The 14,543-nt window shown below is 42.8% G+C and overlaps 1 protein-coding gene across 1 annotated transcript in view; it reads left to right on the plus strand.

Moving 5' to 3' along the window:
• The first annotated feature begins 13,897 nt into the window (after positions 1-13,897).
• LOC102378331 (kelch-like protein 1) overlaps positions 13,898-14,543 on the plus strand; it is a 363,249-nt gene continuing 362,603 nt past the window's right edge. Inside the window, exon 1 of the mRNA XM_006036205.1 lies at positions 13,898-14,392. Within this exon, the coding sequence (XP_006036267.1) occupies positions 13,898-14,392 (495 nt within the window). The remainder of the gene's footprint in view (positions 14,393-14,543) is intronic.

The raw sequence follows: 14,543 nt of genomic DNA on the forward strand, positions 1-14,543 counted from the left end.
GGTCCCTGTATGTTATGCTACACGTTCAAGTTATAGCACCATACAAACCAGCCACAAAGATATTGCATATTGTTCAAGTAATATCTTTGTGGCTGGTTACTGATTTTATGGCACCATACATTCTGTGAATGTGTGGTCAGTTGCTATTTCTGGTGTGATTAACACCTTAATTGTTCCACAAACATAATCTGTGCCAGAAGCCTGAGAACTCTTGGCTCAAACCCTCTCAAGGTGAGTGTGGCCCAACATCCAGACCTCCCTCTCCCTAGGCACCTACCCTAAACACTAGGGTATTTGGCTAAAAGTCAGAGGGTTATTCTCATTTATGGCAGATATGTGCACAAGATGATTGTCTTCCACTATAGGTGGAAATAGAATCCAAACCCTGTGTAAATTCCAGAATTTGATATTATGTAGCTATGTAAGTGCCAATATAGATAGACAGATAGATATAGATATTAGGGCTGTGAGAAATTTCACCTGGAGTTTCATTTTGGAGTTGTTTCAATGTGCTTCGAGCTTGAAACAGCAAAATTGAAATGAAACAAAAGCCTTTAAAACAGCTTTGAAACGAAACAAGGGAACTCAAAATATTAGAGAGTTTCAAAATGTTTTGACTTTCAAAGACAGGCTTACTGGCTTCAGTGCCAGTCCCAATCAGCAGCACCCATCTCCTGTCATCTGGCAGGCAGATGAGGGGCTTCCTGCACCCCCGGGAGGGTTGTGGGGACTGTGCCAGAGTCCTCGTAGGAGTGCAGGCCCCTAATCTGCCTGCCAAATGACAGACTGGTGCTAGCACAGCCCGCACCCAGCGTCGGGAAGATCAGTGCTGCCACTGGCCCCAGGCGGCAGCACCCAGCTCCTGTCACCTAGCAGGCAGATCGGGGGCCCACACCCCTGGGAGGACTCTGGCACAGCCCCCTCAGCCCTCCTTGGGGTGCCGGCAGGCCCCCAGTCTCTCTGCCAGATGACAGGAGCTGGGTGCTGCCACCTGGGGCCAGCAGGGCTGGGGCAGATCAACTTAGCAAAAGACCCACCACCCCAATCCTGGGGCGGGGGAGCATCCCCACACCACCTGATCTGCCCTGGGTCCCTACCTGGAGTGGCTCCCCTTAGGGGACAGGGCTGATCAGCTCATGTAGGTACCTGCCACCTTGATCCTGGGGTAGGGGAGTGTCCCTGCACCAGCTGATCTGCCCTGGGTCCCCACCTGGAGCCGGCTCCAGTAGGGGGTGGGGCAGATCAGCTTAGGCTGGGTGCGGGCTTGCCCAGCACCGGTCTGTCATCTGGCAGGCAGATCGGGGGCCTGCACCCCTAGGAGGACTCCAGCACAGCCCCCGCAGCCCTCCCAGGGGTGTGGGCGAGCCCCCAATCTGCCTGCTAGTTGACAGGAGGCGGGCGCTGCCACCTGGGACCGGCAGCAGCAGTGATCTTCTTGGCACTGGTCCCAGGCAGCTGCAACCAGCTTCCCTCATCTGGCAGACAGATTGGGGGCTCACACCCCTGGGAGGACTTGGGCACAGCTCTGGCAGCCCTACTGGGGGTGCAGGAGATCCCTTGATCTACCTGCCTGCTGCATTTTGTTTCTCCATAATATCCTATGGGCAAAACATTGAAACAGCGTCGAAACAGTGTCAAACAGCAAAACAGTTTCGACAAAATGAAACAGAACAGTGCTTTTGAAATGAAATGAAACTCAAAAGAAAACACTGTTCTGTCAAGTCGTTGAAATGGAAGTTGAATAGGATGCTATTTTGCACAGCCCTAATTGATATCTATCTATAGATATAGATAGATATCTATAGAGAGAGAGATCTATATATTTTGGTTTACTTCATTAAATCCGAATATTGGGGATTTTTTTTTTTATCAGAGAAAACCAGGATCCTTCATGATGACCCACAAAAACATGACCCAAGAAGATACTTGAATCTAGCCAAACCCTGAAAGAGGTGGGCTTTCCTCTCTGAGGTCACTAAAACTTCCATGCTATCAATGAGGTGAGAAAGCACTGTCAACAATATTAGTTTTAATATATTACTGTCACAGTTTAAATGTGGTATTTAATCTGTGTAGTTACCTGAGACAGCTTGCACAGAGCCTTATTTCACTGAAGGCTAAACTGCTATGGTAAATGCCACTGCCAGCAAGGGTATGTACATGGTCAGGTACCATGGAACAAAAGATATCCAATAAAGCCTATTGCCTTTCACCTGCAGTAAGTTCTTTGTACATCCAAACCTCATGATATGTTTGAGACAGAATCCACAGCTAATTTCAGGCAGAAATATACTGTGGTCTTAATTTACCAAGTGCAACTGCCAGAAAAAAAAACTAATCTCAAAGGAGCAATCTGAGTTGAAAACTTTCCAGAAAAAGGCATTCAAACAAAGATTACATCTGAAGAAACCATTACTTAATGTTTGTTTCCTGTTTTATTTTTATTCTTTGCCTTTCCTTAATGATAAAATATTCATAGTTAATAACAGTGATTAGCTGGCTTGTCTTTCATTTCAGTATCCCTTGAGGCATAGAAAAGAACCCCATGTGACTAAAATAGCAGGAATTACATCCCCACACTAGTTTCAAGAACTCAGTTATAAAGATTTGGCCTCTATGTCTTTTTTCCCCCCGGATGATACATTTTTTAAAGCAAAATTTTTTTTTTTTTTTTTTGCGGGGGGGGGTGGGGGAATTACTTGGTCCTTAGAAATGTGTTATACCCATTTTTCTTCTACAGATGATATGCTTTTAGCCTTCCAGGGGTGCTTGCAGAGTTCCTAAGGGATACCTCATATGAAATATGTAGAATCAAGCTTCCTCATGTCCAACACTACTCATTTCTTGGTCTGCACCATTATAGAATCATAGAATCATAGAAAATTAGGCTTAGAATGGACCTCAGGAGGTCATTTAGTCCAACCTCCTGCTCAAAGCAGGATCATCCACATATATATCATCCCAGCCTAGGCTTTGTCTACCCAGGTCTTAAAAACCTCCAAGGATGGAGAGTCCAGAACCTTTCTGCATAACCTGTTCCAGTGCTTTACTAGCCTCCTCATGAGAAAGTTTTTCCTAATATCCCACCAGAACTTCCTTTGCTGCAACTTGAGACCATTGTTCCTTGTTCTGCCACCACTGCAAACAGTCTAGCTTCATCCTCTTTGGAACCACCCTTCAGGTAGTTTAAGGCTGCTATTAAATCCCTTCTCATTATTCTCTTCTGCAGACTAAAGTTCCCTCAGCCTTTTTCATAAGTCATGTGCCCCTGCCTCTAACCATTTTCATTGCTCTCTGCTGGACTCTCTCCAACTTGTCCACATCCTTCTGTAGTATGGGGCCCAAAACTGGACACAAGTCTCCAGATGTAGCTTCACCAGTGCAGAATTGAGGGGAATAATCATTTCCCTCGATCAGCTGGCAATGCTCCTATTAATGCAACCCGTATGCCATTAGCCTTCTTAGCAAAAATGGCACACCACTAACTCATACTGAGCTTATTGTCCATTTTAATCCACAGGTCCTTTTCTGCAGAGCTGCTGCCTAGCTAGTTGGTTCTCAGCCTGTATTGGTGCATGGGATTGTTCCATCCTAAGTGCAGGACTTTGCACTTGTCCTTATTGAATCTCATAAGATTTAATTGTTTCCTTGCAAGTTACTTGATAGCTAAGATGGCTTGTGGCCACTTTTTCTCACTGCATTTATACCAATATCTATGCTGGCAGAAACCTGCATATACCAGAAGCTGAATTTAATTACATTTACTTATTAAACATAAAATATTTACAAGAGTAATTTGTTAGCTTCTGTTTAATGTTTTACTTACCACTAGCAAAAATAACTTTTTTTTCCTTTCAGCAGTTATAAGATCAGGTATAAAAGATATAAAATCAGAATAAAAGATCAATCACTAGTAAAGCTATTAGACTATAAGCTAGTACTGTCAGCATTCTTCACCATATCATTTGAAGGAGGCACATGATCCTATTTATGTGGCAGAGATTTGTTTTAAGGCCATTTGCTCTATTACCTGCCTTGTTCTACTCATGTCAATGAGGTAGATCCACATCAGCTTTTCAGCTCTATTTAAGAGATCCATTTAAGAAATGCCACCACTTAATAAATAAGAATATTGCCCAATGACTGTGTTTGGATAGAGAGAGTAAAGCATCCAGGTTCTCTGTAGAGTCAAAGGAAAGATTTAGGAACCTAGAAAGGTGATTTGCTCACCCTGACAAGTGAGCAAATCAGAAATAATAGGGCCAAGAGAAACTAGCTCTCTTCAGAGCTTGGAAGCCAAACTCAGGGTTGCATATTATGTGTAAGCAGTCCCTCTTCTCACAACGTTCACCAACTTGATCGTTTACTGAGAATGGTGTTCTCCCCAACTGGTTCTTACTACCTTGTCACTTCTCTGCTATTTCTTTTTGCCAGCCATGCTAAGGTGTCACTGATAAAGAAAGGGGAGGCAGGTGTCTTCTGCCATGGATCAGACAGTCAAAGTTTGAGGTGTATTCACAGGGCTCCTCCCCTTCACTCCAGTCTGTCACAAACCCATTTAGATCTTAATTGACAGATTGTAAGCCTGACGGTCTTGTCTGGTATCCCTTGTTTTGGTTCTTACTCAGGTTGAATCTGCCTACAGGTCTGTCACTTCTTGCCACTTTCACGGGTTGCCCTGGCTGGTGAAGCTGGGGCCCTGGCACATCCTACTTCTTTGCCTCCTCAAGAGTCTGATGGTGCAAGGTTCCACTTCAGCCAGGGTTTCACTCCCTAGGCTTGACCTATTTTGGCCCCTGGACTGACCAGGTCACACACAGTCAATGATCAATTCATCCCTAAATTACTTTGACACAATTCAATTATCAGTAGGTGCTCTCTTTGCAATTAATTCCTCCTTGATTAATTTGACACAACCCAAATTATCAATTTGTTCTCTCTTTGTTATTGATTTTATCATGTTGAACCTCAATTAATCCATAGTCTTAACTGATACGGTCCACCCTTATCATTAATTAACTTCTGTTTCTCGTTTTGGGTCTTGTACTTTTAAATTTACTTTAGCTCTCAAGACCTGCTCACCTTCTGGGCAGGCATGGGTTTTTTTCACCCTCCTGGGCACAACTCTTCTTTCTCTGGAGCTGGGACAAACCCTGTATACATCAGGATCTTGCCTGGATGACCGCCCCGAGGTCAGTCTATTGTTCTCTCTTTTCTCGGCTGGATCCTTCTTGCAATCTTCACTCCCAGTTTGTGCCTCTGCACAAGTGGCGGAGTACCTGTACTGCCTTGCTCTCCCATCTCTGGGGAAACAGGTAATCCTGGTTACTCCCTTTTAAAGAGGACCGGAGCTCCCGGGGTCTTATGGGAGCCAGCTCCTACTGCACCTGATCACTGCACATCTGGTTTAACTCTTTTGGTATTGGACTGGGATTTCCCTGCGGCTGTAGGCATGGTGGCAATAGCACTCCCCAGCCACAGGAACTATGCATAATAGAGCCCAGGATCAGCACTCTACTACAAGATGCCTCCATCAGCTCCAAAGAGCTCAGAGGCCCCTAATTGACTGTAGATAGTAACATTATTATAACAGTTGTGAAGGGAGCACCCATTATCTTCCCTGTTGAAGTGGCCACAGGGAAGCTAATGGTGGAAGAGTCATGGGGCCAAAAGGAAAGCAACCAAGAGGGAGCCTGGCCCTGTGACCTAATGAAGAAAGTAGTTCCCTGGGAGGGAGAAACTGGGCTCTGGCTTCCATGGTATTTTCTTTAAACCAATAGCTCTTTAATGTAAAACACCGAAACAGTCCAGGGGGGGAGGAATGTCTTTATCACAAGGCTACACAGTTGTCTTCTGTCTGGCTTTCCTGGTACTTGGTATCCTCTTTATGGAGATAGAACATGTGAGTTTGAATTTTCTCACATTTGGGATGGTCTAGAAACCCAGGTCTCCCAGATCCTGGTTGAGATCTTTAATGCTTATGCTTTTATACAAAAGATGGCCACCACTTCTGGCTCTGTTTCTGATGAAGTGAGTATGTTTTCAGTGTACAGAGTAGCCCCTGTACTCTCTGCTCTTAGTGTAAGTTAGGCATACTTCATGGTCACAAACAAATAGATTTAATAGATTTCATAGACATTAGTGCTGGAAGGGACCTCGGAAGATCATTGAGTCCAGCCCCCTGCCCAAAGGGCAGGAAGTCAGCTGGGGTCATAGGATCCCAGCAAGATAAGCATCCAGTTTGCTCTTGAAGGTGTTCAATGTAGGTGCTTGAACCACCTCTGGTGGCAGGCTGTTCCAGACCTTGGGGGCTCGGACAGTAAAGAAATTCTTCCTTATGTCCAGCCTGAAATGGTCTTGTAGTAGTTTATGACCATTCAACCTAGTCGTCATCCCTTGGGGCGCTCTGGTGAACAAACGTTCCCCCAGATACTGGTGGTCACCCCTGATAAACTTATAGGTGGCCATCAGATCACCCCTGAGCCTGCGCTTTTCCAGGCTAAAGAGCCCCAGGGCTTTCAGCCTGTCATCATAGGGTCTGCTTCCCTGACCTCTGGTCATGCGCGTGGCTCTTCTCTGGACTCTCTCAAGCTTCTCCACATCCTTTTTGAATTGTGGAGCCCAAAACTGGACGCAGTACTCCAGCTGCGGCCTCACTAAGGCCGAGTACAAGGGGAGAATGACGTCCCGGGATTTGCTTGAGAAGCATCTATGGATGCAAGCCAGCGTTTTGGTCGCTTTACTAGCTGCAGCATCGCACTGTAGGCTCATGTTCATCTTGTGGTCAATGATGACCCCCAAGTCTCTTTCTTCCTTAGTGCTAGCCAACATAGCACAGCCAAGCCTATAAGGATGCTGCGGGTTTTTCTTCCCAAGGTGGAGAACCTTGCATTTATTGGTGTTGAACACCATCAGATTCTTGTCCGCCCACTTGCTGAGCCTGTCCAGGTCAGCCTGGATCACCCGCCTGTCTTCTGGTGTGGATGCTTTGCCCCAAAGTTTGGTGTCATCGGTGAACTTGGCCAGTCTGCTTCTGACTCCAGTGTCTACATCATTAATGAAGATGTTGAACAGTATGGGTCCAAGGACAGAGCCTTGGGGGACCCCACTGGTCACAGGACACCACGATGAGTGACTTCCATCAATTACTACCCTCTGGGTCCGACCCCGGAGCCAATTTTCCAGCCAGTGGATCGTGGAGGACCCAAGGCGACAACTGGCCAGTTTCTCCAAGAGGAAATGAAGTATTTCAGGCACTTCCCATGTCTGATCTGGATTGGAACAGAGAATAGGCAGGAGATAAGTGTCTGGATACTCAAGTCTAACCGTATACCCTGAGGCTGTTTCAGGTCATAATGGAAGTGCATAATGACATTTGGTATTTCAGGTGTTTTGCAGCTGTGGGAGTCAGGTTGATTTGGTTCACTTTTCTGCTTAAGCATCTAAAATGTGTCTAATCCTGGTTAGGCATCCATAACAATTATTTGAATATATTCCAAGATCTCCTTTTTACACTCGATTTCCATCAAAGGTATTTCTCTCCTTTTGATCATACTAATGTGAAGCTTTCAAGTTCTGCTAGATTCAAAATAAGACAACTAAGAAATATCAGTAGCAAATGAATGTCTTCTATCTTCAGTTTACTAGGAAACATCACCCATTCCTCTCTACAATCTGTCCACAATGATACATGTGTTTAGTACCTGCAGACTCAGTAGATGCAAATCATTATGGCAAGGGACAGAAGTTACACATAAACCAGTTTCAGTGATCAGAAACTGGTTTAAACCTGTAACAGAACAGAAGATCAGTGCACAAAAAATGGCTTAAAAATGTCCAAAACGGGTTTAAGATAAACCTGGTTGAAAGCAGTATCAGACTTAACTGATTTGCGTCAAACTGGTTTATGCAACTTATGTGCCAGACCCCTTCATGGTTTAAATTAAACCAGAGTCCCCCAGCATCCCAGAATGCTCTGCAGCCCTGGGCTGGGATGTGCTGTCTGCTCCACCCAGAAGGCCTTGCCCCACCCTTCTGCTTTGTAGATACAGGCCTGGCATGCCCCCTGAGGCAAAGGGAGCAGGGAAAGGGTTTACTCCCTCCCTCTTCCACTGGGGGACTGTAGCTGGGGTCTGCCTAGCTGGAATGGAGCAGCCCCTGTCAGGCATTCCCTGCCTCTCCAATTCAGTAGGGGTGTGGCCACTTGGCAAGGCCTCATCATCTCTCTGCCTCACCCATGGGTGAGGCTGGGGCTGTGAGGCTGAACTGGGCTGGCCCACAGACACTGCTGAGAGGCCAGCCTGGCCTTCAGCTTGAACTGCGGTCATGGGAGCTGCATGGCCAGATTGCTCTCTGCTCCCCACGTTCAGGCTGGGTGGGGCTGTCATGGAGCCGTGACCTGGTGGGGATGGCCCCAGCCACGTCATGGGGCCAGGGCCCTTCCCAGCTGGCTGCAGCTCTGTGACAGCTGGGCCCAGAAGCACAAGTGGCAGTTGGCTGGGCTAGCTTGGAGGTGCCAGCAGGCCCGGAGACCAGCAACCACCACTGCACCCCATAGCCCCAGCATTTGTGATCTCAAACTGAAAGAAACTTCTTCCGCTTTGCTCCAGGGCCCAACTGTGTCCTTACACTGCTAGAGTACTGTGTCCAATTTTGGGCCCGCACTTCAAGAAGGCTTTGGAGAATCCAGCACAGAGAAACAAAACTTATTAGGGGCTAGGGAGGCATGGAAAAATGTGGATTTGGAGTTAGGTTTTTTTTTACTGAAAATTGGGAATTTTTTAAATCAGAGAAAACCAGGATCACTGCTTATGAGGAAAGGCTAAAAGAACTAGGGGCTTTTTTGTCTGAAGAAGTGGGGATTTGATAACAATCTTGAAATACTTGAAGGGTGATTATAGGAAGGATGGTGCTGGGCTTTTCTTTGTGGCTATAGGGGACAGGACCAAGAGCAATGCACTCAAGCTTCAGCAGATAAAATTTAGGTTGGATGTTAGGATGAACTTTCTGACTATCAGGGTCTTTGTGCCTTGGAATAGGCTACCTGGAGATATTGTGGAATCCCTATCCTTGGAAGTTTTCAAGAGCAGATTAGACAGACACTTGACTGGGATGCTTGAGTCAAGGATCCTGCCTTGAGCTGGGGGCTGGACTAAATGATCTTGTGAGGTCCCTTCCACTCTTGCTTTCTAATGATCCTATGCAGTGCATTGAGGCTGCTCTGACATGCTGTCATTACATGAGAAGCTGCTCCAGTGATCTGTAATTACATGCAATTCCAGTGTGTTGGAGCAGACTTGATTTACCAAGTCTGCTGGAGAGTGGTAACTACCGCAGACTCCAGCATCATGTGTATCCATGTCCCCGTACTGAAAAATGGTGGTGTGGGCGCTTTAACTAAAGCTTGTTGAATGCTCTGGGTGCTTTAATTAAAGCACCTCTGCCTGTCTCCTGGAGAATGTGTATAAACACTCACATTTAGTAGAAGTGGATCAAGTGCGGATAGATTTTAATGAATGAAAAGCATAATGCAAGCATGCTAAACTTCATAAACAAGACTTACAGGTAACCCAAGCTTGCAAGGACCTTAGTAGCTTCTCAAGTATCATGATTTTTGTTATGTTTTTCTAACATAGCAGGCATAAATACGCTTTCCTTTTCCCCATCAGGCATGAAGATCTTCATTTCTCACGTTTTTTTCATTTTCAAAACTACTTATTATAATCATTTTAAGTATATTTCATCCCTCTAATACATTTATTTCTCTGGTGTCCTGTATACCTAGGACACCAACAGTTTAATTGGTTGGAGATTTAAATGTGGTTAAATGTGGTTTGTTGTTTGTCTTGGCATACAATGATCTATGCTACACAGGGTGCTGACAGACATGCAGCTCCCCACTGTAACTCATGGTGCTTAACAGGAAGCACCATGAATTACAGAGATCCCCCTGACCCAACTGATGTTCTCCATTGGGTCTGAGGGGCTGGATGATTGAGCTCCAGTCTGCACGTCTGCAACCTCACTTCCCTACCTCTCCCACCCTCACCATGCTCCCAGCTCTAGCGCTATCTTCAGGGTGGGAGGGAGAGAAAAGAAGGGAGGAAGTTTGGTTTGGGGTTTGCCCAGCCTGCACTGGAGGAGAAGGATGGGTGGACTAAAGCCCCACCTGAGGTGGGAGGGGCTCCAATCCACCTGCTTCTCCCTCCAGCATAGGCTGGACAAACCCCAGACCAAACTCCATCCCCTCCTTTCCCCTCTCCCATCCTGAAGACAGCACCAGGGGCAGCAGCCCAGCCCTGCTTCCAGTGAGCACTGACCAGTTAATGAAGTTGTTCTACTTTGGAGCACCTTCATATAAATCCTTTTGTAATGAGGGTTCATGTGTTGTGTGATTGGGCACTTTTAAAGTGCTCTGCAGCTGTGTACTTCTGTCAGGGAATGACTGTAGAGTGCTTTCCAGGGGTCAACTGCGTGACAAAATGTCACTTCTGTCAGCACCCATTATGTCTTTTGCTTTGTACATGGGACTAGTCAAAGGAACATGTTTTATGCAGCAGAAGCACCAACAACAGAAACTTCAAAACGTAAATAAAACATACTATTTTTTTCTTCTACTCTGTGGCAGGAAATCACCTTTTCCCTGTATACTATCGTGACAAGGGCTACATTGTTGTGGTTCTTATTCACTACATACTGACAGAGATCATTTTTACATTGGTGAGTGTAGTGCAAAGTAACAAATCCCTGGGAGATAACCACATCTAATTAACATGGTAACATGGTAGAAAGGTGTTTATCCATTTTCAGATTTGAAAAAGACTCTGATATGCATACTGTGTAATAACCTATTAAAAACCAATACAAAAAGCACTATACCTATGATTCATAGCAAATAGTTGTGTTATGATGTACACAGGATTCAATAACCATTAAAATTACAATCCTATGAGTAAAATTTTGATAAATAGAGGCCCCAAGTACAAGAACAAAATTACAGAACTACAAAGGACATAATACTTGCTGAATGTGAAAACAATGACAGAACATGGTTTGCAAAGGCAGCATATCCGACTTGTCATATAATTTTATTCACAAGTTGCTAGAATGGTGTTAGCTACATTCAAAAGTCTGTTTTAAGTCATTTTGTTGATTTATATTTCAAAACTTTAATCACAATAACTCATAGTTACAATATGGCTAGTTTTGTTTACTTATTGGCATTTATCATGGTACTTACAGTAGCCAGTCTAGAAAAAAATGATTACAGTAGGGTTGATATTGTAATACTTTACAACCCATCAACTCTTCACATCAAACCATGAAATGGGTGTTAGTCTAATAGATATCATTCATTGAAGTCATCAGGTTTCAAATGCCTTCTTTGAATTTTATAGCATATTTGGTGACATGTAGTCTTACACATTAGAATGTTTTTTTCCAAACTTCAGTTACCATTTTATATATAAGAAAAAAAAGCTTAAATTAACTGGACAGACATACACATCTATAACCATATAGATATATGTGCATGCTTGCACACACATGTATGTGCAGTTATTTTAAACTATTTTGTAGAGCTAAACATTTCTGTATAGTACATTACCAGAGGTTACTAATACCTTCGGAATGTGTATTCATCATTAAAATCTTTACAAACGTCTTGACAAATGATATGCAGTTCAAGTTTCAAAAGTAAAAAAGTTTTTCCCCCCCTCCTCTGATTTCTGGTGCACACTTTGCTCCTATCTAATGTTCTCCCAAATAGGACATATTCACTCAGATCAGTACGTGGAAAAAAAAAATCTTTCTTCTGTTTGCTTTAAAGGGCTTTTGGTCTTTTTTTTATCACTGAATACTGAGAGCCAAATCGAGGCACAAGGGACTTTGCAGTCCAGCTGTTGTGGCATAAATCAATATTTAAAATGCACAGTAGTGATTTTTCTTCCTCTGAAAGTATGGCTTTATGTTCTGAATTTCTTGCTCTGTTGAAATACAGAACTTTGCCTAGGCTAGAATGAAAACTCTAATTCGGGTTTATACCAGATTTACTAGCTCGGTGATGAGTGAGAGGAACATTAATAGAACTTCTGCTAAATGTTTGACTCCTGTGCCCCTCTGGGGGATTAATCAGGCTGTGGCTTCTCAAGAATAAGAAGCAAAAATATTTCTAGTTGACTTAGGGAAAGCTTGCCTTTACCCCTTCCACCTGCACTCACAGAGGGTTTGATTCAAGAGACTTTTGATGGTTCACTAAAGCAGGAGTTAAAGCTGGTTGTAGCAGAAGAGTATCCTGAGGAAATCATGACCTTTTTGATTATTTTCTTAAAGGAGAAACCCTCTCTTTCCTCCTCCAAACAACTAATTTCAGCAAGGCAAGTGGTTTGCAGGCACACTGTGTATCATTTTATTGCCTGCAGCCTTTCATGCATTTTATATGATGATTTATGAGCTAGAAGGTGATGACACGCTATCCAGTTTTGCCACTGTATCCCTCTCCTAGCTATTCACCACAAAACCTTTCCTTCCGTAATGATGTCCCAGTGGCACAGTGCCCTTTGCAGCACTCCTCCCCGTTGGGTAGATGCCTCCAAGGTGAATTTCTCTGTTCTGATGGAACCTCCCTTGGGTTTAGCACTGTTTGAATGCATTCATGGCAGATATAAAAGGTGAGGAGCAGATGTGGTGCGCTATTCTTCTTTGACACACAGGGGCCTTCTCTCTGGTGTTTCCCACTATGGAAGGAGCAGGAAGCCAAGAGGCTAATGAATGAAGCTTGCAAAAGAAGTCGTTAACCTGTAACCTTCTCACAGGCAGCACACAATCTATTAAGTTCACACACGCTTATGATTCATGCTTTTTTTGTTTACTGCTCCTGATGCATTTCCCACCCCTCCCCATTATGGTTTTAGTGCCATGGAGCTGCCTCAGAACCAAAAGCATCATCAGCATCACGATAATGTTAACAGTATCAACAATTACATTGACAATAATGACAATGATATTGGAAACAGCATAATTAATAATATGAACAATATTCATGAAGATGACAATAACAATAATGCTAATACTGATATTGATAATATTAATAATGATATTGGTAATTATGACAGCAGTAATGGTAATATTATTACTAATATGAATAATAATAATGATGACAAAGATCATGTTAATAATGATATTCATAATGATATTAATGATAACGATCATAATGACAGGGATAATAGTACTGTTAATAATATGAATAATGATTATGACAATAATCATGTCAAAAATGGTATGAATAATAATATTAATGATATTCATCATAATAACAGGGAAAATAATTATAATGACATGAATGATAATGCTGTTAATCATGTCAATAATGGGATGACTAATGATATTAATAATGATATTGACCATAATGACATGGATAATGGTAATATCATTAATAGTATGAATAATAAGGATGACAATAATCATGTTAACAATTATATGAATAATAATATTAATGCTATTGATCATAATGACAAGGATAATGGTATTATCATTAATAGTATAATATCATTAATGGTATACTAATTATTATAATAGTGAATGATAATGATGACAACAATCTTGTTAATAATGATATGAATAATAATGATATTAATGCTATTGTTCATAATGACAAGAATAATGGTAATATCATTAATGGCATGAATAATAATGATTACAATAATCATGTTAATAATTATATGAATAATAATATTAATTCTATTGGTCATAATGACAAGGGTTATGGCAATATCATTAATAGTATAATAATTATTATAATAGTGAATAATAATGATGAAATAATCATGTTAACAATTATATGAATAATAATAGTAGTGATCATCATAATGAGAAGGATAATGGTAATATAATTAATAGTATGAATAATAATGATGACAATAATCATGCCAATAATTATATGAATAATCATATTAATGCTATTGATCATAAGGACAAGGATAATGGTAATATCATTAACGTGAATAATAATTATGACAATAATGTCAATGATACTACTAATAATATCCATGATACTATTGATAATAATGACAACGATGTGGGCAATATTAATATTAATAATACATATCTTATTAATAACAAAGACAATCATCGTGTTAGCCATACATACAATAATACTAGTAGTAGTCCTATCGATGATGGTAAGTATAAGGGCAGTAGTATGAGTCATATGGATAATAATATTCGTAAGGAGAACAGTAACGCTAATAATGATAGTAATATCAATGGTGACGTGGAAACTGATGACAATAATACCGGCCATAGTAATAATATCGATAATGATGATAGTAATGATGACAATGACAATGCTGCTGGTAATAGTAACAGTGACGACACGACACCACGAATAACCTGGGTGACAGCGCCCCCGCCCCCGCCCGCTCCCTTGCAGGAGGCCGAGCGAGGCGCCCCCCAGGGCCCGGGGCGGGTCTGCGTCACAGACCGGGGAGGGGAGGGGGAGGCGGGAAGCGCTGAGGCCTCCCGGGCTGGGGCGGGGGGGAGTGGGG

The sequence above is a fragment of the Alligator sinensis genome, unplaced genomic scaffold, assembly GCF_000455745.1.
Source record: "Alligator sinensis unplaced genomic scaffold, ASM45574v1 scaffold936_1, whole genome shotgun sequence".
Taxonomy (NCBI): domain Eukaryota; kingdom Metazoa; phylum Chordata; order Crocodylia; family Alligatoridae; genus Alligator; species Alligator sinensis.